General features: G+C 39.4%; 1 protein-coding gene across 3 annotated transcripts in view; it reads left to right on the forward strand.

Annotated features, from left to right (window-relative positions):
* SYTL5 (synaptotagmin like 5) overlaps nucleotides 1-27,383 on the forward strand; it is a 239,796-nt gene that overhangs the window by 108,907 nt on the left and 103,506 nt on the right. For all 3 annotated transcript variants that reach the window (XM_037001524.2, XM_037001520.2, XM_037001525.2), the window contains exon 2: nucleotides 11,881-12,360. In XM_037001524.2, coding sequence (XP_036857419.2) covers nucleotides 12,242-12,360 — 119 coding nt within the window. In that variant the 5' untranslated portion in view covers nucleotides 11,881-12,241. The remainder of the gene's footprint in view (nucleotides 1-11,880; nucleotides 12,361-27,383) is intronic.

Consider the following 27,383-nt stretch of genomic DNA (forward strand, 5'->3'; position numbering starts at 1 on the left):
GTAAGCAGAGGTCTTTTGCATTGTTTGGCTGGTTTTACTTGGAAACTCCATGGTGTAGAAATGGAAATTGTAATATGTAATGTGCAAAGGGCATTTTACAGAAAGTCTAATAATTTGGAGTATGCATTTATTGACACTTGTAATGAGGTCATCATGATAACCTAAAGCAGCCATGGCCAGTACAACCCTGTTGTCCTGACACTCGAATACATTAAACTAGGCCTGTTTTCAGAAGTGTAAACTTCTCGAAAATCTGTTAAATAACTGTATAAATTTATTATTGCTTATAAAGTTGTGAATGGCAGTAAGTGAAGAAATCAAATAAAATCAAATAAGTAAATAAAAAGGTTATGTATTCTCAACACCCACCCCAAATAATCCTTGTTAACACAAGGTCCATATCTATGGTCAGATTTTAGCATACTCCAGGGGATAAGTATAAAATATGACCTTGAAGGAAATTAAATGATTCACCAAAATAATTCCAATATTTAGAAACAGGATTATAGGCCAAGGAAGATGTGATATAACACTGGATTGGGCTGAATTTATTGATATGGTGCATTTTCTGGAGATTCTGGTTTTGGTGTGGTACCTCATGGGGCCATAGGTGCTTCTAACAGTTTACTTGATTGGTTAATTGAATCTGAACTTAATGGTGGCCTACACTGACTCTGAGTGATACACTTGACTCCCAATTCATTAGACTCAACTGTGTCTCCCACTCTGTTGGTTATACCTCCTTGTCTCTTTCATCAGCTCCTCTGTTCCTTTGTCCCTTATTTAAAAATCATTGTTCCTCACCGTGCAATCCCTGACCCTCTTTTCTTCTCTTTCTATGTGTTCTCACTTATGTGACTTCAGCCACCATGTAGGCACCAGTGATTCCCAGTTAAATGCCTCTTGTGTAGACGTCTCTGATAACCTCTAGTTCCATATTCCAAATGCCTTCTGGACAGATCTTTGTTGCTGTTTGCCTCATAAGCACCTGGACCTCAATGTGTCCAAATTTCATTTATTTTTTTCTCTATATTCTCACTTTTTTTTGTCTTATGTTCTCTATCTTTATGGTAATAGTATTACTGTCAATTCCTAGGCTTTACCCCAGTCCTGTTGAATCTCTGGAGACAGACCCTGAGGTATTTAATAAGCCCTCTAGGTGATTTTTATATACACTAAAATCTCAGAACCTTTACAGTGCTGTGTGCTGGAAACCTGAGTCATTCTTTCCCTCTTCCTTGCCACCCACGTCTAGTTGATGTCTGGAGTTTACTGACACCATCCCCAAATATCTAAGAAAAATGGCCTTAGTTCCTTTCCCACTGCCACAGCTTTAGTTCCTCATCTCTCCCTGGCATGCCTGCAAGAGCCTCCTCATTGTCTATATAACCTCTGCCCTCCCTCATACAATCCCTGTGTGCTGATGGCTTTCAAAACACAAATCTGAAATAGAAAGCTTACTGCGCTGTTCCTTGGCTTAAAAGCATTCAACAGCTTGATGGCATGGGAGCAGTTTTCAGACTTTTTAAGGTCATGGAACTTTCTCTTCAGGTAACATCTTGTCAGGAAATCCAATGTATAGAACAGATCAAAACAGAACTGCTGAGTTTGAAGCTGGGGTTGGCACCGGAGACTTGGCCACTCAGCCTGCCTTGCTGTGTTCCCTAAGAAACCATTCCCAAAGACACAGTTTGAAAAACACTCAATAAAGTCCAGATGCTTTATTTGGATACCAGATTCCTCCCTTGCTGGAAACCTCCTTGTTCTCACCTCTCCACCACTCATTCAGACCCTAGCCCTGGGATTATTCACTATTCCCTGGACTAGTCATGTGTTCCTGTGACTTTCCATATTTGCTCTCTTCCCATCCTGGAATGACCATTCTCCTCTTCCTAATTGTTCTTTTTCTTTGTGTTTCTTTGGCACTTACGGCTGGTTTTTGTTTTTTTAATGTCTATGCCTGTCACCACTAGGAAATAGACAAGCTCCTCGAGAACAGAGCCCATGCTTTCCCCATCTGTGTCCCCTCTGTCCCCAGCACAGTTTCTGACACATGGGTTTATACACATTTATTGTATGAACATTGGAATGTTCTGGAACCCATTCTGTCTATTCACGTATTTTTTTTTCCAGACTGAACATGGTTTCATGAATTAAACGTTTCCTTAAAAAACTGTTCATTAACCTCAAGCCTTTATGGCTCTACTACTGATTTATTTTCTTGTTCAGTAGGCAAGGATGATAATCAGTAAATATATACATTGTGTATCATAGCATATGAAACAGCTAATATTGCGAAATATATTTTTGGTAGCAATGACATTTGTCGTATTTTGCTTTACTGATTTTATAAGTAATGTGCATTCATTGCAGTAACATGGAACTAAAGACAATTATAAAGAAGAAACTAAAATACAGCCATAATATGACTACCCAGAGATAGATCAATATTTTTACTTATTTCCTACCATTCTTTCTTCTATAATATTTCAGAATGTATGTATTTCCTTTAACAAAATTCGAATCGTACTATATAAGTAGTTTTATATCCTGCTTTTTTCACTTCTTATTATGACCCTTCCTGCATGTCATCATCTATGAGAATTTTAGTATTTTTAAAAAATCTTACCATTATTAATAAAACTGTGGAGTTTCTAAGTAGTTTAGACTTCTTAGCAATTGCAAGTCTGTAAATTCTTACTAGAAAGTCTAGGAGGCTAGCAAGAGACCTGTGTATATTTTGTGGATCAAAGGGGAATGGAGGAACATTTTTGATCCCTTTTAATTACATGTTGCTTAACTTGAGTATAAGAAAGGATAGAGGGGTTTAAAGTCTTTTAAGCTTCTGTTATGTGCCAGGTATTTTGCTAGGCACTTTACAAACATTAATTCATTTTAACATTCACAACAAACCAGTACATGGATATTAATATTTTCATTTTTTTAGATGAATGAACTGAGATGCAAAAATGTAGAGTAGCTTATCCATGTTATTCTCTCAGGAAGTGGCACTTTAGCTGTTAGTTGCTAAAGCCCGCTACTTCTCCAGCACCAGCTGAGAGGATGGATACACTGAGTCTGCCTTTGATTCTGAGGGCTTTGGGGTGGCAGTGCTTACCCTGTGGACTAGAAACCTTGGGGTAACCAAAGTTTGAACCTCTGAGATGCCCTTTGTCTATTAGAACATTTGTATAGTTTTTCATGGCAGAGAGTCTGTAGTCCTTATTGATTGTCTCAGTTATCCCTCAGAAAGCTTTCTGGATCTCTACAGCAAATAATGGGGCATCCCCAAGTCCTGCAGAAACCCTTTGAGGAGCTTTTAGTTTTATTTGCCAGGCCTTGCATTGAAAACATTATCTTTCTTGCCCTATTATCCTTTTCTGAATCCCTGAAACCTTTGGAACGAGTTTTCTCCCAGTACCTACCAGTACCCTTGATACTGTTTGTTTATAGAAGAGTCTCAAATAATTTCCTTGTCTGCTAACTGTGCTGCCACTTTACTGTCTCTGTAGAATAATAATAAGTCTCATAGTCTGATCTCTTAACAACTGAGCCTTTCAAACTCTGCTTGCTTCTCTTTGTATAGCTAGAAGTGCCTACACTTGTACTGATCTAGTAAAAATAAATAGGGAAGTATGGTGAACTTGCAGTTTCTCCATTCCTAGCAAGAACACATGACCCTTGATCTGCAAACTTCCTAGTAACCACAGCCTTATATATCCCATGTGTTAGGAAGTGATACATACAACCTTAAAGAAGGCCACAAATTCTTCAATATTCCCTTTCCATTGGAATCTAATTCACCTTCTTTAATCAGAGATGACTTTAGTGATATGCTTGACAAATAAAACATAGCAAGTGTACTGTTCTGGGACTCCCCAAGTCTTAAGATACCTTGCAGCTTCTGCTTGGGCCTTTGGAATACATGTTCTAGGGGAAGGCAGCTGCCATGTAAAAAGTCTGACTATCCTGAGACCACCATGAGGGAGAAGCCACTTATATAGGTGTTGTGGCCCTCAGCTTCAGCTGACATCAACTGCTAGAGATGTGAGGGTGTCATCCTCATCAGAGCAGTCAAAATTAGTGCTTCCCAGTTAAGTCCAGTCAACCCACAGAGATGTAAAATATAATGATAAAGTTTTGTTTAAAGCTACTACATTTTGGGTAGTGTGTAACTGAGCAACAGATAGCTTAAATAGGAAGGAGTAAGTACACATGTTGTATTTGGCACTAATAAGCTCTACTTCTATGGAAGATTTCCAAGGAAATTCCAGTCATTGTTCTTCTTCCTCTGTCTTGTATGACCAATCCTTTTCTTGTCCTCATATTCTCCCTGGTAAATTTTTTTTTTGAGAAATGAAGTGTAGTGGATTTTCTGTTCCTTTTGCATGTATCTGTTCTAAAAGTGGCATGTTTTATGAAATTGTGTAACATAGAATTATGGGAAGAGGTTTGACTGTGTGACTAAACAGAACCTACCACAGGTTTAAGAAGGCATCCATGATAAGTAGGCCACCCTAATGTCATGTACAGTGGTTTCAGTGGTACATTCCACTATGAATCCATGAGCACTTGCAAGGGCTCTCATTCAGCTAGAATAGTGTTCAATTTCTCCATCCCAAGTGTCCACGCAGAGTTGAGTTTCTTTGTCCCATTCCATTTTGGCACAGAGCAACTCAGGCTGATCCAGTGTTCTCACCTGAGATGAGATGCTTTACCTCCAGTTTTTATTTTAGGCATTGCTTCTTGAATGTTTTATTTTTTTATCTCATTCATTAGAAGTCCAAAATGTGTTGTACGAAGCTGGAATCATGGTGTTGGTAGGACTGTGTTTCTTCTGGAGGCTTCATTTCCTTGCCTCTTGCAGCTTCTAGGGGCTGCCTGCATTCCTTGGCTTGTGGCCCCTTCCTCCATCTTCAAAGGCCATCACTCCAACTTCTACTGCTGTCATCACACCTCCTTTTCTGACTTTAACTTTACTACCTCCCTCTTCTAGGGACCCTCACAATTCCATTGGGCCCATCTGAATGATCCAGGATAATTCCCCCATTTCAAGATCCTTGACTTGATCATATCTGCAAAGGTTCTGGCAACGAGACATGAGTGTTTGGGGGGCCATCATTCAAACGATCACAGATGTGTAAACTAGACTAAGAATAAGGCAGTTAAACAGGTCCCTGTGGAACCTTAGGAGTTAGAAGATGAGGAGTGGAATGGAGAGTATTCCAGGCAGAGCCTTGCAAGTAGAATGATCTGGAGGTGAAGATCATGTTTCTTTAGAAGAATGAAGCATGGAGTGTGGTTGGAGGGGAGATATATGACAGAGGGGTAATCGAGAGCCAGATCATGAAGGGTTTTTTTAAAAAGCCATACTAAACAATTTTGAACTCTGAAGAACAAAGGAAAAACATTGAATGATTTTGAGCATGGGAGTGGCAATCTCCAAATCTGTGTTTCAGAGAAGTCACATACAGGAAAGCCAGAGTTGGGGGCAGGAAATGGTGATGCTGAAGAGCCAGGGTCTATCACCTCATTCACAGCATGTCTGAGACCAGATCCATTATTGCTCACCATAGCCAGCACATCTCCCCAACTTCCTGACAGCTAGCAACGTCACCTGTGTTCTTCTAAGATCAAATTCTTAAAATTAGTTTTTATTTCTCTCTCTCTTTTGCTTGTAACTCCAGTCTGCCACCATAACTTATTGTTTCTTGAAAATTTTAAGACATAAAGAATGCATGATTACATGAACATCTCTAAAATAATAAAACGTGGAAATAAATCTCTCTCATCTCTTCTGTAAGCCCTGACAGTCCAGTTCCCATCCCTATAGACAATATGATTAACAGATCAGTATGTATCATTTTGTGCCATTTCTTGTGCATTTGCATATATCATGTATTTGTATATAGCGATTACATTGCATTAGACACATGCACATTTAAAGGCATAAACATCTACCTATTTTCAACTGGCAATGTAGCTATTTCTTGTTGATGCATATTTTTATATGGTTTAAAATTTTTTATAGTGAGGTACATACAACAAAACGCAGAAATGTTAGTGTACAGCTTGATGAAATTTGACATGGGTATACACTCACGTAACCATCGCCCAGCTCAAGCTATCAAACATTCCCTCTAATTATTTTCCCCTTTCACCTATGTCACTCATTCCCCAACTTCCCTCCCCTATGGCAACCACCAGTCTGTTCTGTGTTTATGAGTCTGTTTCTGTTTTGTTTGTTTTATTTTTTAGATTCCACATGTAAATGAAATAATACGGTGTTTTTCTTTCTCTGACTGACTTATTTCACTTAGCATAATACCCTCTTAGTATACATAGTTTTCGATACCTCACTTTAATATCAAACCATAGTATTGCTATAACATTAGGCCATTTCAAAATTTTTACTCTTGATAATTATGCTACAATGAATATACATTAGCCTCACACATACACAGGTGTTAATTTTTTATAAGACAGATTCTTTAAAGTGGCCAAAAACTTGCTTATCCTAAAAAAACTTTATTCAGGTATGATTGACATGCAGAAAGCTGTACATATTTAATGTATACAGTGTAATGAGTTTGGAGGTGAGTATACACCCATGAAACCATCACCACAAGCAATGCCATAATAAACATAGCCACAGCCTCCACCCCCCACCCCACCCCATGTATATATGTGTATATGATAAGCACATTTAGCAAACTTTTAAGTATACAACACAGTATTGGTAACTTTGGGCTCCATGCTATACGTTAGCTCCCTAGGACTTATTCCTAGCATAAGTGAAACTTTGTACCCTTTGACCAGTTTTCAAAGATTGAACTCATCCTCTAAAAGGGTGACAAGAACTGTGAAGGCTCTGAGATTTTACACTACTTTCAAGCTTACAAGTAAACACTTCACAGCTTCCTGTCTGGTGGCTGAAGGCATGCTGCTCCTGGGTCAGACCCAGTGGCCTTGCTTACCCACAGCACGGCACGCCTCAGGAGCTTCAGGTTTGTACTGGTTGCCCCTTGCCCCAGGTGCCGAGGTGGAAATCATGCATGTGGTGGATTTGCATAGCAGCTAGGCAGCCCTGAACTTTGGGGAACCCACACTTTTTTTTACAGTGGGCTGCAGGCAGGTCTGCCCTCTGCCCTGAGACAGACTTCTGCTTTATTAAACAAGTTCTAAGTAAATCTGCCCTTTGCTCCTGAGATGGACACTATTTCTTTCAAGGCTGGCTGCTGAGCAGACATCCTTGGAGGGATTGTCCAGAACAAAAGGCCAGTTAGTGCCTCTGCTCACAAGACATGTAGATATGGGAGAGACCCATGGAGAGTTTTCTGTCAGCTAAGGGTTGAACTTATTTCCACTTCTACCAGGGGGTCAGGGGCATGCACATTTCCACATACCTGCACCAAACACTGGATGACATGGATTTTTGGTTTTTTTTTTAACATTTTCATAATCTAATGAGAAAGCTAAAAAGTTTTCTCCTTGCTGCAACTTGCATTTGTATAACTAGTGAGCTAAGTAAGCATCTTTTCATGTTTATATGAATTGCTTGTGCACTGCTAACACTGCAGATTGCCTGCTCTTATTTCTTATCCCTTATTTTATTGGTTTGTTTTCCTATGATTTGTAGGAGCTATGTATATTTTCTAAATATTAATCTTTCTCCTGATTTACATGGAACAATCTTATTCTCCTAGCCTGTATCTTGTTTTTTTTTAATTTTATTTGCCGTGGCTTCCTTTTTATATATATTTTTAATTTATTTATGGTCTATTCTGTGAAATTTTTGGGGTGGCAATGCAGACTTTTGTAGGTCTTGGGAGTCAAAAAGCATCTTAGATTAACTACCAAATATGATATGTGTATCTTCTAATTTGTCTTTTCTCTTGAATTTATTTAGGTTTTTTCCCAACAAGTTTTTGAAAGATTGAACTCATCTTCAAAAAGTAGTAGGGAAAAAAAATCTTCTCTTTAAAAATATCAACATACATGATGCCAGGATAAGAATCAATAATTTTAAATATCTTTTCCCAAACTGAGGGCTCTGTGAAAATGCACCACAGGCATTAGAACATTATAGACCCTGAGAAGTTATACAGAAGAAGAAATATTTAATTTGGTTTAACTCAGCATATCCAAAATTCTGTTAGACTGAATAACTTTAAAATATTCCGTAGAATATCTGATAACATCTTCCAGGATATTGTTGTTCCATGGAGGTGCTGAGAGGCAGTCACATATAATGGTTAGAAGCAGGGTCCCTGAAAACAGACTGCTCTGAGTTAACTCACTATCTGGGTGACTGGGGGGGCATATTAATTAACTTCTCTGTGCTTCAGTTTTCTCAGCTTTAAAATGGGGGTAGTAGAATTTATTTTGTGAGGCGGTCATAAGGATTAGTTGAGTGATGGAAAGGGTAGCTGTTTTTCTGTGGAACATTCTGAGGATGCTGCTCTGGGAGCATCACTATAAAGCCAATGGTATTGTTGGTTGGTTGATCCTATTATTGTTTGGAGAATCAATACCATTGTGAAATATTTAAAAAAATGGAACTACCACGCTCCCCCAGAATATGCCACACAGTGTTGCCCATGTGAAAAGAAACTGTTCTGTTGAAAATAAATGCCTGCAATTCCATATCATCTGCCCTTGAGTCTTTCAGCTTAAAGTTCATCATGAAAGAACTACTTAGTTTTCTCCCCACAGCGTCTTTACCTCTCTGGCACTTCTTACCTTTGACAGTCATGTGGCTTCTTGTCTGATCATCTCTTTGAAAGGCACACCTAGGTGAATTTTGGAGATGCTGTTTAGCTTGTATTCTAAGCACCGTAAACATCCCTCTAACTGTGCTGAAAATCTCCCTGTTGTATTGTCACGTGGTAACAGACAAAGTGGAAATTAATTTAATTCTTATTAATTTCATCCTAAGAGTACATCTAGAAATACTCCATTTTAAAACTGGCATTTCAAATACTCCTCCATGAGAAATATTCATATATGCCCTTGCCTTTGGCTCAACTCTCTACCCTTACTGTTTTTAAGTGTGTGTTATTCAAGACTAGATGCTTTTTAAAAAGACTCATGTCTTGGTGTGATGCTGTGAGAATTTTTGATTATCGCATCTTTTGTGATGCCTAGCAGAGTTGATAACCTGTCCACAGCTGCCAAAAGGCAACAGATGGCATACAAACCATTCTGACATCTTTTCAAGGAGTCTCACTCAGTTCAGCAAGGCTACTGGCCAGAGAGGGAAACATGCTCATCTAAAATGTTTGAGGAGAGATACCTGTTTAAATGAAGGTATTGAAGGATAAAATAAAAATGAATTTCTCCCTCTTAATCTGACTGGTGTTTAATGGGCACACTAAAAGAACGAGAGTTGACAGCAAATAAAATGTGCTCATGATTACTTTTATCTTTTTCCCCATTTGATATTTGATTAAACTGTGTAATGGGTAAGGGATTCTCCAGGAGGGCCTATGAACTAGCTGAAAGAGGCATCAAAAAATGATACACACTTAGGTGAAGTCATCACAACCCAGATGCTGGTTCTCCAAAGGCTCAGAAATTTGACTTGGTAGGCTTACAGAGAACAGATCAGACACAGGTTCAAACTCAAGCAAACACAGAGGGTTCCACTGGCAGGACCCATCCATCCAGTCCCTGAAGGGACAGCTGTATGGCAAGCCACCTTACAATCAGAAGTGTCCAGAAGGAATTGAAATTCAAGCAAGAGGAAATAGTCATATGATCTGAGGAATTAAGGTCATGAAAATTTCCCATACTGAAGCTCCATCACTCAACACCGAACATGTGCTATGGGCAATAAATAGGTTATTTTCAGTTGAAAGCATGAGTGCTTCTCCTCCCATCAGAGTCTGAATGGACATCATTGGCATCTAGATTCTCAGATCTCCTTTGGGCCCAGGCTCACTGTCTCCTCTTCTCCTCCCGGTGTTTTCCCAGAAGGACTGTGTTATCCTCAATTGGATTCCATCTTACTTAATTATAATCACAATCCAGTCCTCACTCCTGGAGAGAACATCCTGATTTTCTTGATAAAGTTTTAGCTACTTCTGATCCCCTTGGCCACTGTTCTCCACATCAGCTCTATCAGTCCTGGTGCAGATGAGCAAAAATCCACTTAGGGCTGATCCTGTTAATTAAGCTCTCACAGGGTAATTTGATTCCTCCTATGTCCTTGCTTGATTTCCAGTCCTCTCTGTCCCCTTCATGTGCTGCCCCATGGTGTTACCACCCTCGCTGTATTCTCCTCACAGGGCAGGCTCTTGGATTCGCAGAGGGCAGCCTTGCATTTACAGCTGAAGGCAAGGATAACCACAAGCTTCAGATCAAGCATTTTTGTGGCTTCCAGCCCTGTGAATAATTTCTAGATACAGTTCCTTATAATATTTACATAGGACATTCGAAATCTGACATTTCAAATACAAAATATGTCTTAGGTGAACCTGGCTATAACGGTGACATATTTGTTCACTGAGTTACCAGTTGGTTTTTCCATTTCATCATAAAAACAGACAAGGCATGGAAAAACCAGTTGTGTTCTTTGATGAGATCGCAGTTGACAGTGAAGCAAAATCTAAACCATTCATCTTACTGAAAAGCCCCTTTTGCTCTTAACCTTGTTGCTTCTTGTTCATGTCATCCTCGGGGCTCTCTGGTCCCTGCTGCCTCTAGGGCTTTGGAGAAAGAGGCCAGGCCTGGAGTAAATCTAGAAAGTCTGTACTGAGCAGGGCTGTTTTCTGAGGGGGCTAGCTCTTGGTCTGTAGGCAGCAGTTCAGCTCAGAGTCATTTCAGGAAAGCTGTGGTTTGGTGTATGATGTACAGAATAAACTATGAGGACTTTGGGAAGCCAGGCTGTGGATAAGATCCTGTCCTTTCAGATGTCCTGAGATTTGTCTCTGGACAAATCTGCCTAACCCTATGATTGCCGGGAGGCCCCAAAGCAGTCTTGGAGTTAGTATCTCACTATGCTCAGAAACCTGGCTAGAACCAAGCAGACCAAGTATAACTTGCACAGAGACTGTAGTTCATAGACCTGGGGGATGCTGAGGGGCAGCACCATGGGAGGATGCCACATCACAAAACCTGGTAGGTCACTCTGACAGTCATCGTTGTTAAGGGGACATGGAGAGAATCCAGGTATGATGAAAGAGTGTGCTCAAGAGTTGGGATGAGGGACAGGGTCTGGTGGCAACCTTATGTTGACAAAGGGGTAGTTGTAGAACATCAGTTTTGCAATATGTAATATATTCCTAGAGTTACTCACGAACAGCCCTGTATATCATGAAATATAAACACCCATTTGGAGAATAAAACATCACCCTACAGTTGAGATTCTTTTGTCCTACTCTCTGAACCCATCTCTGAATTTCCCATGAGTTTTCTTGTATTTATATTACAAATGTTTCTTTTCCTAAATTAGATATAACATTGTTGCAAGTTGTGCCCTTCATATGTGTACTGTCACACTGCATAAATTCTTCTGGAACTTGTTTTTTCATCCTACATTATGCTTGTGGGATACAGTTGGGTTGATACATGTGGCGCTGGTTCATATTTGTTTTATCAGCAGTGTTTTTCACACCGTGGTCCTAGCTGTGGGGAGGGAGGGAGGCAGATGGAGCCACTTAAGGGGCCTGTCCTGTTGTAGACAGTACAGATTGTGCACTTAACGTCCCCAAGTGGTGATCACCCAGGCCAGCTGCAAGGGTGATAAGGAGATCTGGCTGGTAGAGGAAGCTAATTATAAATACCAATATATGTGTCAAGAATTAGATACCCTTATAAGTGCTGTGGGGAAAATGGCCTAATTAATTATTCTCAACTTTGTTTTCTCCACCTTTTCAGTGTTTTCTGGATTCTGCCCAATGGATCTGGTTCCTGCCCTGTAGCTTTCTGAAGGATTGACATTGTGCATCATTAACGAAACTCAGCTGCTGCCTGACTGAACCTCACCTCAAAGGCTTGGGAAAACTTTTTCAGTTAAAACAATAATGATTTTCTTGGAATGTATTCCCAGTGGAGCTTGTTTTCAGTGTGCATGGCAGAATACCTAACTACCACTGGCAGTTCTTCAGAGACTTTATAAAAAGTGCTCTACATCCAACGTCTGAGCGACTCGGGGTTGTTCAGGAGGCCTTAAGAATTGTGGTTATCCATTCACCTGCAAGATTCTACCACTGCTATTCAGAGCTGCTGCTGAAATACCATGTCTAGGAACTCGGAGTTCATCAATTTGTCATTTTTATTAGATCATGAGAAGGAAATGATCCTGGGAGTCCTAAAGAGAGATGAATATTTGAAAAAAGTGGAGGACAAGAGAATAAGGTAATGTTCTTTTATTTTGTATGCCCTCCTTGACTGCTGTCTATTTGTTTGAAGCTATTTAGATCAGAAATGGGACAGTTGCAACCATAGTGGAGACAAATGTTGGACAATGACTTCATGGGTTCCTGGAAGTAGCCCAAATATTAGAGAACATCTTTGGTACTTTATCATTTAGGCAGATGGAAGGATGGAATTGAGTGAATAACACAGTGTGAATAAGAATGCCCATTTGCTAATACTATCAAAACTAGTAGGTAAGTGGAAGGACTGCCTGAGTGTGAGTACCAGCTCTGGGATGTGTTATCTGGATGTGACCGTGAACAAGTTCCTCAATTTCTCCACGCCTTGCTTTCCTCATCAGTCAAACGAGGATAATAGTAGTGCCCCTCTCATAGGTGCAAAGATTAAGGGAGATAATACATGTGCAGTGCCTGGTACCTAAGTGCACAATAAATAGTAGTTATTATTTCTTTCTGGTGTCTTTCTCAGGGCAGTCTTACTGGGAATTGGCCTCCCCCAAAACTGGGAGAGGAAGAAGGGGATCTGAGGGTGAAAAGTTCCCACTGTATGCCAGAAATCACCTGAATTTCTTGAAATAAGTTTCTGTGTGAGAAAAGTTGAGTAATATGGGCACAGCTGCGTTTCACATGAGTTGTAGGCAGGGTGAATAGTTAGCTGGTTTCCCAGATATGATGTCACCTACGTTTCAGCCAGCATCCATTCTTGATTGGTGCATCATCAGTTCCAATTGGTGGCAGCACTGTTCTGAGTGGCTGCCACAGCCCTTGTGATTGGTTGCTGCTTATGCTGTCCTTCTTGTTAAATTTAGTTGGTTATTACATCTCAACCCTGAATAAAGCAGCAGAAATAACCAGCCCCAGTCACTGCCTACTGCGCAACATGTAGGTTCTGCATCTTATATGTCTCCCCAAATTTCAATCAAAATCTTGTATTTTGCAGAGAAAACTTATGCTAAGATATCTTCACATGTTGCAAAAATGTTCAGTGTTCCTACAGGAATTTGGATCCTAAAATTGGAAATACATTGAAATATTCTTGATGGATGCTCTTTTCATAGTTAAGAGCCCAGAGTTTTCATTTTCTTTATTCTAAGATATTCAACCAATCTTAAAGAAACAAAGGCTTTGATTAAAATTATTTTTCTATGCCTAGAATTGAGGTGGCAACAAAACGCAGTTAATGATTTTAAGGAAATCAGAAGTGATATTTTGGGCATTGGTATTCCAGTCATGAGAAGTGGCTGAATTTGTCATTGTGCTGCAAGAACTTAGATTGTTTTGGGGGGCAAGAAACTAACCAGTAATTGATGACATTCTCAGGGGAATTAAAATCTCTCTCTTCAGGAAAAAAAAACACTTAATAACCAGATCCCCAGAAACACTGAATATAATGAATAAGACATTGTTCAGAATATTTGTTTCTGTTGTTCTCGATAACTTTTCTTCCCTTCTTTCCTTATTCTCTGTTGATTTCCTGCTTCTTTCAACTTTTTTGAGGCTATCAGAAGAAAGACATTGATGGATGTAAGGGATACTTTGTTGGAAATAGATTTTTTAAAGCTGTCATCTTGTTCCCTTGTTTAATAACAACAGTGGCTAATATTTATTGTTTTTTTCTGCACTACCTATGTTAGAAGTGTTGCCTCATTTTGTTCAGAGCTACCAAGATATGAGCCCAGGCCAGCTGACTCAGGCTCTGCCATTCTGAACAGCTGCGCATATTGAGAAGCCATGCTTAGAGTGGGTGGCTCAGTGTTTAGAGTGTCTGTTGTTGAATCTCACATCCACGTTTGTTGACTGAAATCTTAGTTGCACCATGAAATCTTTGTGTCATTTTAAATAAGTTGCTTCTATAGATAAATCTAGTTTCCCTGTTTCACAAAACAGAAATAGTAACACTAACTACCTCCTAAGTTTGTTGTAGGGACTAAATAAGCTTAATATTATCAAGAGCGTAGAACAATGCTGGCATACCGTAGGTCCGTAGGAATTGCTGACTATAATCATTGGCCCTATTGTTGGCTGGGGTTGCTCTCGAATGACTGTAGGGAACACTATAGTGCTCCACTCAGATCCTCTTGGGTCCCTTGTTGGAACTGTGCTCTCATCTCCCAGGTTCTGCAGGCTTTACTTCCAAGGACTGGCATCTGTGACTGGGGCAGCCCCAAGCCACTGGCCAACAAGGTACAGAAACCCTTGCCTGAAGGCAGGACAGACTTCTGTCTCAGAGTGCCCCATGGGATCGTGCTGAGGCTGGACCTCCCCTAAAGGCTGGACCATACCCTTGCTTAGCCCCTCTCCCCTGCTCCCCTCCTCCCTTGCGGTTTCCTTCTGAGAGTTTTCCAGAAGTCACTTGCACACAGATCTACATCTCAGACATCTCAGAGTTAGCTTCTGGAAAAACGTAACTGGGAGATTTACCAGACCAGACAGGGAATGTAGTCCTTTTTTCTTGACATCCTCCCAAATTATCAGCATAAGAAATTTATGGTGTAGCAGATTTTATCAGTTATCTTTTGTGTAGCCATTTAAAATAACTTTTCACCATACTACAGAGGTGTAGGTTGATATTTTGTGGGAGTCTAGAAGAAGTAATTAATTATAAATAAGATAGAAATTGAAGGAATGGTCTCAAAGGAAAGGCAACACTTGTGCTTGGCCTTGAAATGTGAAAAGGATTTTGATATTGGTAAATATATGTCAACTGCATTGCAGTTATTTAGTATGAACCACGAAATCACCTTCAGATTATGCTAATCAGTTTCAGAAGGAAATGGAAGCCAAAGAAAAATTTTAAAAATTATGATGGCTACAAAGAAGGAACTGATCTGGAAAGTTAGCACCTTGGAGTTTGGAAAGCAGCAGATTTATTGTTTCTCTGTGTGTTTATTTATTTGAGTAGGTTGGCCTTAGATATAAAAAAAAATTGAAAAATGGCAGAGTATAAAATTGTACTGAATCAATATTTTCAGCCTGATGCCCAACAGTGCTCCACAATCCACCTTGAAGCCATTGAAGTGTGATGTTAATTGAGGTGGGGTTGGTCTCTCGGTACTCCTAAAGGTGCTAAGCACCCAGAAGGCACATGACAATCCTAATGATGGCCTCCACTCATGAGTTGTAAGCTGGAAAGAGGCATCTGCCTACTACCAGAACATTCCAGGTTCACCCAAGAGGCTCAAATGTATTTATTCTTCTTCAGACCAAGAATGAAGGAGTGGTGGGAGATACCTAGACACAGGCTTCAATTGTTAGAGAGTAAGAGTATTTTAAATGTTCTTTGTGGAGAACAAATCACTGAGATTTAGTGATGGCTTTAATTCAATGAAGAGGGAAGAACTGATGCTAGTAAAATCGAGCTATCAACAGTGATTGCAAATGGCAAAGATAAACTGACAGTACGGAAGCACAAAATAAGTCTTTGCTGATCATTTTGTACCTTAGATTTTTCTAACTTTGGAAAAATTCAGCCAAACATAAAAGAGGACGTGGCTCATAGTATCTACTCCCCCCACAAAAAAGATCTCATTAACAAATTCCTACTTGATCTCCCACACCTAAGAACTAATACTGTTAAATGTCTGGGGTATTAGCCTACGTGAGAGATCTTCGATTTCAGTGACTATTCATGTCAGCAGTTCATTGGTGGGCTCTGTCTTTATTAAGAGGATGTCATTTCATTTGGCCTCAATGCATGAAAACACACCCAGACTTCACATTCTCTCTGGCTCTGTCACCTGTTTTGGGACTTGTCCGGGGGTGAGCTCCATTGGTTGCCTTACAGCTACATTTCTCTTCCATACCACCCAAATCTCACTTTTGCTTAGCTGCAGCAACGATTTTTAAAAAATAATTAATCAACAAAATCAGCCCTTGACTGGTATTCCTCTGGCAGCTATCCTGGGCCTGGAGGTGGACATGAGACCAAAGATGACCCACTCAAACATATAGCCCAGATTTATGGAAGGTTCTCTTTCCCACTGGACATGTTCGATGAAACGTCGTCCTGGTTGCTCTTGGGCATGAAAGCCAGCGCAATGATGAAGCTGAGCCAAAACAACGGCAGAGAATTGTCGGCTGCTGTAATAGGACCTGCCGCACCTCTGGGCTTCTTAAGCAATATAAAAGATTTCTGTGTTGTTTATAGCAGTTTGAATCCGATTTTCTGTCACATGCAGCCAAAAGCATCCTGCAATCCCCAAGTCAGAAGTAACTAACATTTGTTGAGTACCTTGTGTAGACCAAATGCTATGTATGTATTGCTGGAATAATGAACGTGAGTGGAGACACCATCTTGATGCTTGTTGGGGCCATAAACATGAAGACGTTTGTGGTCGTGGATCAGGTTTTATCCATCATGTGGACCCAGGGTGTCAAGCAAACTTTTTCTGTAAAAGACCAGGTAGTAAATATTTGAGGCTCTACAGGGTGTATGTTCTCTGTTACAGTTACTTCAATCTGTCATTGTAGTATGCAAGCAGCAACAGACAACATATAAATAAATGCGTATAGCTGTGTCCCAATAAAACTTTATTTACCAAAACAGTCAGGGGGCTGGATTTGGCCCAAAGGCTGTAGTTTGTTGACCTTTCATGTTGAAAATAATGCCTTGGTAAATTCTAGCCTTAGGAGTAGCTACATACACCTGAAAGCCTTGATAAGTTACCTCAGGGAGAAGCAGGATATTTGTAGTCCAAGAGATAACATGGAGTTGGACCAGAAACTGTCAGCTGTCTGAGATAGAGCATGGACTTGTGTCTGGGAGGTTAGAGGATTTCAAAAGGTCCTGCCGTCTCCAGGAGATTTTTATGCCTCCCTCGATCTGTAGTGGCTCATGTACCAGAACAGCTTAAATAGGTTTCATTGCCTTATGGAAGAACAGGAAAATCAATCCAGAGGTATAGAACATACCAAGAAATAGCAGAAGGTTCTGCAGAATTGCGAGGGACAGCTTACAGATTCATTTTCCCAATGAGATAAGGACTATTAATATCTCCATTTACAGATGGGGAAAGTGAAGTGCCAAGTTAAAATAACTTGACCGAAGTCACAGAGCTAGTAAGTGGCAGAGCTGCCATTTGTACCCCCATGGTCTGGCTTTAGAGCTTACACTGCACTCTTGGGTTACCTTCAACTTCTGAGTGATATGTCTGACCCTTTAGGGGGGCCAGAAAAAAAGGTGATGGTCAATTACCCAATGCCTACCTCACACCAGAAAATGTATTGCTCAGTTCACAAACATATCCTCATTTGATCCCCATGTCATCCTTGAGGTATGTGCTGTTGTACTGTACTATAGTGTGGCACCTGAAACTTAGATTAAATGATTTGCCCAGCTGGCACACATCAGAGCTGAGGCTCTCTTGCTCTATATTGCTGCCCTTTTCCTCTCTTCTTTGACTTTTAGGTAATAACTGCATCTATTCAGACTCTGCTGAGAGCCCACCCACAGCCTTACTAATAGCTGTCAGAGAAACTGAACAAAACACAAAACATTTCTTTAGCCTGGTTTTTAGTGACAGTTCTGACCTATAAGCTGTATAACATTTTAGAAAGTTACTATGACTTTTAGCAGAACATTGCTCTTGCACAATACAAACTGACAGAGTTCTTTTTGCTGGTCTACTCTTCATGCTGACTGAGAACCAACGTGCAAGTGTATTTTGTTTTGTTCCACACAGTTAGCTCAGCTGAGATGGGCAACTAAGCAAGCCAGAGCTTAGCATCATCAAGAGACCACAGTACCCAACCTGGAAACTGCCATTAACGCTACAGTTCTGTCTTTATGTGGTCGATTCCATCGTTTTAGAGCAGGGTCAGGGAGGAAAGAGATGGAAGGAGAAACAGAAGGGGAAAGTGTGTGCAAATTGGCTATTTGGAATCCTGCAGATAAGCTAAATATTTGATTCAAATGGATTGGAGTGATTGCATGAATTGTACACCCAACCTGGAAGTTAGGGAAGCCCATAAGTGCCAAGCAGTAATTCCTCTTAACACTCTACAAATGTTTGATCTATGAGGCTGTTTGTTTTTCCAAATCCTATTACTACCACTAAGAAGAAAATTAGCTTGACCTTCTCAGAAGCCTAAAGACTCGTTGTCCTCATAAAACACCAGGAGAACTATTGGAGTGGACTTCTAGTTCGGTAAACATTTTGTTTGAATCCTAATAGAATTGCCACAAAGCTTCTTAATGGATTAACAAAACTCCCAGCATGAACATACTGGCTCCCTAATTGATCCCAAACTCTTAGTGAGTCACAGAGAAATGGAAAAAAATATGGCCCTGCCTTAAAAGAATTTAAAACCTTGGGGGTTTTCCCACCAAAGGCCTTACTAATTTTGATATGTGCACACATATTGGAAAGCTAACTTACATTTTGATTCTACAGCATTTTCCTCTAATGTTTACTTGTAGGGTTCACCATAGTCACAGGGCCACAAATACCTGATATCTGGGGACATTTCAAACGTCAGATTGTCCAAATACATAAACATACTCCCAGACCATTCTTTTTTGTTTTGAAATAATATGGTCACCATAGTCAAAAGTAAAATTATTACTTATGTAGTGTGCATGTGTGTATATTTATATATACCTATGCCTATACCTGTACATACACCTGTATCTAAATTTATCAGTCTGTTGTGTATATCTATCATCTTTGACTCTCCTCCAAATTCCCTCATTACTACCCTTTTCCTTCCTGGTGTATTGCTCTAGCTAGAATTGGCATAGAGGACATGCCCCTTTGTAGCAGGGGCTAACTACCACTCTTTTTTGTTGTAGGTCAAAGAACCACAGAACTATAAAGCCTATGTAGTTTGTGAGGCAGAATGTTGGGGCTGGAGGGTGAGTGGAGAGGACTCACCCTCTGAAGGTAGGTCAGTTCATAAGGGAAGATCTCATGAAGCAAATACCAACTATATTCTTGGGGAACTTGGCATTTCATTTCTCAGGAAATAATACAAGTGAGAACTTCACCAACAAAAATGTCACCTCTAACATGTTACATTCCAGGCATATGCCTGTTTTATATCAACAGTTTATATGCATGTTCCCATATTAACAGGAGTTAGGGTTTAATTGGTTTACATCTGCACTAAGACTTGGCTGACATGCATTTAAGAATTTCTCTAAATCATTCTACTATTGCAGAGTAATTAACATAATTGGCAAACATGTCACGCAAATGTCTGAAATTAATGAAACTTTTACATAGCAAAGGATTTTAAAAAATATTTAAACTCAGTAATGCTCTAGGATCTGTAAAGGACATCAAGGTCTATAAAATTTTTTATGTAATAAAGCCTCAATCTAATTAAAGAAATATTTAATATTGTCTGATATATTTTTTTGTTATAGAAGTAATATGTTTATTATAGAAAATTAGAAAGTACATGTAATTTGAACTTTAAAAACTCACTTAGAATCCGTCTTCTTGGAGACAATTTCGACTTTTGTTGTATTTCCTTCCTGTTACATATTTCTGTATACATGTAATTTTCACATAATTAGGACTATGTTATATATAATTTTATATTCTCTATTTTTGCTCAACATTTAATGAACATTGTTGATGCCACTGAAAATTCTTTGGAAGCATCACTTTTATTGGCTGGATAAGATTTCATAACATGGTTGCACAATATTTTGTTTAACTATTCTAATTTCCATGAATATCCTTATTAAATCTTCTGTCTTAATTTTTTATTATGTTGTGTTTTATATCTTGATTTATATTTCCTTTATATTGAAAAATTATTTTCCAGAAATGTTGTATCAGTTTCCTCTTCACAAAATTATTATATTTTACCACTACCAGTATCAGTTATTGTTATGTCATTATTAATTTGATAAACTAGTGTACTGTGTTAATTTTCATCTATGTGATTTGTATTTTGCCATGATTGATAGCCATTTGTATTTCCTCTTTCATGAATTTTGTATTCACATCATTTGTAGATTTACTATTTATTAGGTGTTAGTGTGGTTTCAGTATTGATTTGTATGAATTCTTGTTTGTCATATATTTGGGAGACACATTTCCAAGATTCATTAAAAATTCATTAAGTATTCATATGCAAGGCATAGGAGATGGGGATGGATTAATTTCTAAATTAACAAAAGTAAAATATTTTTTTTGATTGTGCAAAGTCTCCACTTTCACATTGACTGAGATTGATATAGTCTTTGTATAAAATATAATTTACATCTTTGATTGCCACTATGTATAATTCATATTTTAAAGCCAGGATTTGCTTTACAGGATGCATTTTTTAGTGTATCTGTAGTATTGTCCATAGTATTTATGGGTGTAGAAATTAGGGTGAGTTCAGCTCTGAGAGTCAGACAACCAAAATAATAGTAATGTAAGTAAGAGAGAAGTTTGTTTTTTACCTAGATAAAGTCATAAGGAAAACACTCCAGGGCTGGTAATGGTGGCTCCATGTTCATCAGAGGCCCAGATCCTTCCAGCTGGTTGCTCATCTTCAACATGGCTAATACCTGTTGAAGTAAAAAATTATTCTGATGCTTATTACAATGATAGAAAGACTTTATGCAGGACTATCACAGTAGATTTTAATTACCATCACAAAATAAATAAAAACAAACAACAAAAGACTATGGCAATAGGGGAGAGAAATCGGGCTCAACTCCAAATACAGCCAAGGCAGCTGGGGTTTTAGAGCCAGTGAATAGAGTGAGGGTGTCAATGAATGGAGAATTTCTAAGTGGAGACATTGATGGTAGGGGAAGTCTTACTACATTGACTTCCCAGAATTCTTGCTGAAGGCAAGCCTGGGCAATAGCAGATATCAAGGGTGGGAGGATTCTTGATAAGCTGATTTAGCAGGATTCTTGCTACATTTGGGCTATGCAGACTGAAAACACCCAAGGACAACGTCTAGTTGAAGAGACCTCAAAGGAGTCTGCCTGAAGTTTGGCCAAGGAGAGAGATTTAGTCACACTTCAGGGTCCGAGATGGCCGTTCCAGCTGTGGTCATACTGCCCTCATGGCAGTCGGCAGGGAGAAGGACAAAGGGCAGAAAAAAAAGACAGGTTCCCTTCCCTTAAGGACATTTCTGAGAAGTTTCACAGATGACCCTCCTGACATCAAGTTGGCCAGAATATAGTCACATGGCCGTACTTAGCTGCAAGGAAGTGTGCATATTTAACAGGGAAATGTAGTCTTAATTCTGGGTGGTCATCTGACTGACTCACATTTGGGGGTTTTATTGGTATAAAAGGGTAGAAGGAATGTTGGGAGACAACCAGCAGTCTGAGAAAATGGGTGCATTTAACATCATGCATTTCGTGGATTAGGTTTGTTTATTGTTCAGCACAAATCTCATCTTCCTTTGTATGGACTCTGAAAGCAATTAATTGTTCAGTGATGATTTTCCATGAAGCATATAAGAAAAGAACCGCAGCAGGTAAGGAAAACAACATTTACATCCCTCCTCAATGAATTTCAAAGAAATGGTGATTTGACTTTTCTTGTACTATATCCTGGTACTGATAACTAGGAAAACTATTGCAAGTGTTTTTGTAATAACCTTTATCTCTGAAAATATGCGTTCCCATAGCATCACCTAAAGAAATAAGATGGGAAAAGTTAAGTTCTGATAACTGCCGTTACTGAGCATCTAACTCTTTCCTTGCTACATTTAGTACAGCTTATTTTACAAAAGTAGTTTTAAAGAATTTTTCAAAGGCAATATGTTCTCTTTAAATTATCCTTTTTGTGTGTATGAATGCCCAATTTCCTCCAATCAAGTCAATTCTATCCTTGCATTGTCATAGTGGTAATCTTTAAAAGCCCAGTATTTTATCCTTAGTTTTTTTTTTTTAAAGAGATGCAGCTTTCCAGTTTCATGCTGTACTGATTCTATCTCCACTCCGACTTTTTCTGAGTAATTTTCCATATTGAGAACAGGACTTTCTGCTGTTTCTTACTCAGGAAAGGTATCCTTTGGGTTCCAGATTAGTAAAACACATCCTTGTTACTTCTCTAGCCAAGAAATTGAGTCAATAGTTATTTCAAGGTATTCCCAAGTGAAAGACGTAGTTTGCGAGTTACTTGTGAGATCAATTTCAGTTCCTGAACAATTGCCTGTCTGTTCACAGGGCTTTGTGAGATCTCCTGGTATATTCCTATGAGCCAAGTGTTTTACTACCAGGAAGTGTGTGGTGTCATCTGCTGACCTGCAGATTTCACAATGGCTTTTTCCCTTGAGGAAATTTCCAAACACATTAAATTGGCACAATTTGCAAGACTTCTTTATCTAGACCAGTGTTCTTTCAATCACGTTCCTTATTTTTCTGAAGTAGCTTTCTGTCTAGGTGCAACTTTTCCTCAATTGTCAGATAGCCTTGATTCTTTTTAATAGTCTTTGATTTGAAAACTAATCAAAAGCTTCATAAAGTTTATTAGGAGCAGAGTGGTGTTTGTTGGAGAACAGCTCTGTTGGGAATGTTTGTTATGATGTACTTTGTGATAAAGGGCTGCTTGGACAGATACCATTTGATGGGAGAAGCAGGAGAGGCAGAAGGAACCCTTCATGTTTACTGAGGCTTAACTTTGTGCTCAGCATGGCGTTGCACAACTAGGAAAGAGGTAGCTGCTGTTAATAAATGCAGCGTCCTCTCTAAGCAAAAATATTTTAATAGACTAAGAGCAAACGAGAGGAGCCTGGTGTGGGGGTAGAATGCAGATTATGGAATACAAAGTTCTGGATCTGAATCCTGACTGCACCATTTAATAACCCTATGACCCACAGCCAAGTTTCCTCTCTGACATTCCACTTTCCTATCTGTAAAACGGCATGTATAATGTCTTTCTCATGGGTTGCTGTCAAAGTTGAATGGCATGACATATAAAACAGTACTTGTGATTATTGTGGCCAAGTGTTGTGGTGTTTAGGTTTTAATACGTTCTGCACATGGAAGTTACAATCAGAATGAAAAAGTACTATGTTTTGTTTTTTTGAGTACAGAATGGAGGTCTGGTCACCCTTGGATTTTCCATAGGCAAATATGGAATAACCCCACTGTTGATGGTACGCCCTTTGGATATGAACGAAAGGTGGGCGTGTTAGCAGCTATGTGGCCATTGTCACCAGGCAGCTGTGATATTCTGCCTGCACACGTTACTTCAGTAATTTTTGTCTCTGTTTCTGGTTTGACAATACTTTCATTACTCTGGTTTTGCTCTCTTAGGGGAGTATGGGACGGGAGCTCTAGACAAGAATTTGTCTGGCAGGCATTGCAGCAGAGACTGAAGCAGAGCCCGAGAGCAACATCCCTGCAAGTGGGCGATAATGAAAAGAGCTAATATTTACTGAGTTCTTACTGGATTTGTTGGGAAATAGTTTTGGCATTGGGTGACAGAGATACATTATAGTAACAGCATTAATAGGATGGAAATATATTGCCCTCTAGTCTAAAGGTTTGGGTTGGCTGGCAGCTCTGTAATGTTGTTATGGTGGTGCCCTTTTAGCATGGGTCTCAGTATTTTGTCCTTTGTTGCTCCACCACCTTGGGAGTTTAGCTCTTAGTTCAAGATGGCTCATGCCTGTATTCTCATCCCAGCCTCTGGAAAACAAGGAGAGTTCAAGAGAAAGGCATACCCCTTTCCCATTAGGGGCATGACCTAGAAGTTGCCTGTATCATTTCTGTTCATATCATATTGGCCAAGATTTAGTCTTATAACAAAACTAACTGAAAGGGACACTGGGAAATACAGTCTTTATTCTGAGTTGTCATGAGCCTAGCTAGACATTTCACTAATAGAGAAGGGGAGAAGAGATATTGAGAGGCACATACTAGAATTGTCTATTCCACAATTACTACATGTCAAGCTCTGCTTAACACCTAATGCTTAAAACAACATTTTAAGGTTGTAACTATTATGGTTTTTTTTTTTTTTTTTGCAGAGGGAGTATTTTGAGACACAGGTTAAGTCTCTGTTAATCTTAATACACAGAGAGATTAAATAATTTTCTTGAAGTCTCAAATAAGTGACAAGGTCAGGATTTGTACCCAGGCAGTTTAACTTCAAAGCCCTCTGCTCTGGGCCTCTATATAGTCTTTGCTTGCTTATTATTTCTCTTGGGCTTTGAGGTGCTCTGCTGGATGAGCTTGGAGATTGCTTAAAGGCATAAAGGAATCAAAGATGCTTTGTGAATCAATACTTATTGCTTCCTCTTCCAGGCAGCTAATTGCTTCTATTTTAAAATTCCTATCTTACTTGGTGCAAAACTGTGTTCAGTACAATTGGGTCTAGACAGGGTAACAAAAGAAAAATAATGCCACAGAAATGTGATAGGAATTTTAATGAAAGCAGTTCCTGATTTGAAAGGAGTGTGTGTATGCAGTGATAAAGCAAGCAGTCTTTGTCATGCATTGAACATTTTTGATGATGGGAAAGAAAAAAATGAATTTAGTGTGTCACCAGAATATAGAAATGAAAAGATTCTATCATGTAACTACAACTGAGATAGTTCATCTCTTCAGTCTTTAAGATTTCAACTACAGAAATGCCATCACTTTGCATGCTAATATGAATGCATCTGTGCAGCCACAAAGAAGCCTAAAGGATAAAGAATAAACTGATGTTTTAAAGTGCAAGAGCATCCTGAGTTCATCTCAAAATAAGAATTGATGTTAACTGGAATTGTCTTCAATAACATTTTTCCTTTTTCTTTGTATTGTTCACAAGTTTTTAACAGTTGATTTGGGGCCATATTTGCTCTACTATACTTTTTCATCTATCTCCCATACTCTTTGCTTCTCTTTGGGCAAGAACAAATAGAGTAAATAATTAGATTTTTAATATTGTCAAGAATCAAAATAGTCTTGCTCTATGAACAAAATTGTAGGAAAGAAGTGAAGTGAGATGGAGAAAGTTCTGGAAGACCTTACCAAGTAATTGAGAACATTCTGTAGTTTTCTCCAGCTTCAATTACTTTTTCAGGGTGTATATGATCTCAGTTTTAGCCAATTTTAATTTGACTTTTTTCTTAATGGATCCAGCATTGTATATTTTTCTCTTCTCTTTCTCTTTTTAATAATGATGGCTTCGTATTGTAAAGGCCTCTGGAATTCACAAAGCATGCCACCATACTTTATCACCTCTAATTCTTACAAACACTCTTGGAGGAAGATAGGAAAGGAGTTATTGTCTTCATTTTGAAGTTGAAGTAAGTGAGGCGTAGAGAGGTTAACTGGAAAGCCCAGTGACATGTAGAAAACAGCATGGCTGAGTTTTCCCTCCTCTCACTCTTTCTCTTTTTCTTTCTCCCTGCTTCCCTCCCTCTTTCTCCTTTCCTGTCACTTGCTAGCTTCTGCTTCTGCTATTTTGTTTCCATTTCATCAAATGGTATCTGTTAGGTCCCAAGCACTGGATTATTTGCTGTAAAATACAAGCTAAACAAAGTAGAGTCCTGCTGTCATGAAGGTTACCCAGGAATGGGCAAGACAAACATTAAACTGATAAAAACAGGCAAATAAATGTACAGTTAAAAATTATGGTATATGCTGTGAAGAAAAGGAACAGAGTTCTATGCACGAGAGTGAGATGGGAATCTGCTGTAGATTTGGTGATTGGAGAAAGACTGCTGAAATAAAAAAGGATATCGGGAAGCTAGAACCATACAGGTGAAGAATGAGGGAGGATAAGCTAAGTGATGCTGCAGTAAAAGCCCCAAACTCTCAGTGGCTTAAAAGAATGAAGACACATTTCTCACTCATGCAACTTGTCCATGGCAGGATGGCTGAGGACTCTACTTCATAGCATTCTCAGACCAGGACCCTGACATACAGAGCAGAACTATTTGGGACATTGCCACTATCTGTGCAAACAGAAGGATATGTGGTAAATTGTTCACACTTAAAGCTTTTAACCTGAATCACATACCACATTTCATGGACCAGGGTGGGTCACATGACCACATCTAATGTCCAGAGGGTGCGGATGTGCAGTCCTGACTTGATGTGCAGTCCTGACTTGCTCCACTTTCCCATTCTCCCTTGCAGCTAGTAGTGGTACCATGACAATGACTGCTCAAGGAACTCACAGAAGTCTGATGGGATGACTTCTGAGTCAAGTTTTGCTTTTGTGTTATGAGACACGTGCAGCTGACACACCTTACCGCCACCTCCTGCCTTAAACGGGGATGCTGCTGGGGATGCCTGGCTGCTTGGCTTAAAAGTGATAAGCCACCCCCTTGAAGATGGGGGACCATCAGGGTGAAGGGATTCTGAGCCTTTAATGACAACGTTTCAGCTCAACTATTGCACACAACTGCCTAATTCTGGATTTTGTTTTAGATGGGGAAAAAATATGAAACCTATTTTTTAAGCCTGTTACTTGGAACCAGAAGCATTTCTGATTTATGTGGGTGGGAGAGATGAACGGACACTGCTTGAAGCCCAGGGACTCATCTTCCTCAGCCACCTTCCAGAGATGGGGCCAGCAGGGCAGGAGCCAAATGAGGCCCTCCTTGCTTTGTGAGTGCGGGCTAGTAAAGCAAGGGACGAGGCCTCTCCATTCCTATTCATCCCTTCTCACTCTCTGGAGTGTCTGGAAATGGCTGTGTCCACCTAATGTGAAGTATCCTAGACTTGACTGAATTAGGTCAATTTCTAAGAGAGGTTTGAAAAGTCAGTAAGCTACTTAATATTTTGTGCCAGCCTTTGGAATTTTTCCTCTCTTTTCCCACATGTCTGAGATAGTGCTCAGAGTATGTGGGACAATTAACACCAGTTGCTTTAGGAATTCCCCAGCTAGTGGGTTTGGACCTTTAAATACTTGCTTTCTTGTGACCTGATTTATGTGAAGCCTCAAGTCTTTTCAGACTCTAGAACTGTGAACTAGGTGGAAACAGATTGCTGAATAAAGTCCTGTCCATAGAGCACAAAGAAAGACACAACATACATGTTTCACTTTATGGCCATAATTTCTCCAGATGGTCTCACCCAGTCTAGTTTAAGGAGTC

Source organism: Manis javanica, chromosome X, assembly GCF_040802235.1.
Source record: "Manis javanica isolate MJ-LG chromosome X, MJ_LKY, whole genome shotgun sequence".
NCBI lineage: Eukaryota > Metazoa > Chordata > Mammalia > Pholidota > Manidae > Manis > Manis javanica.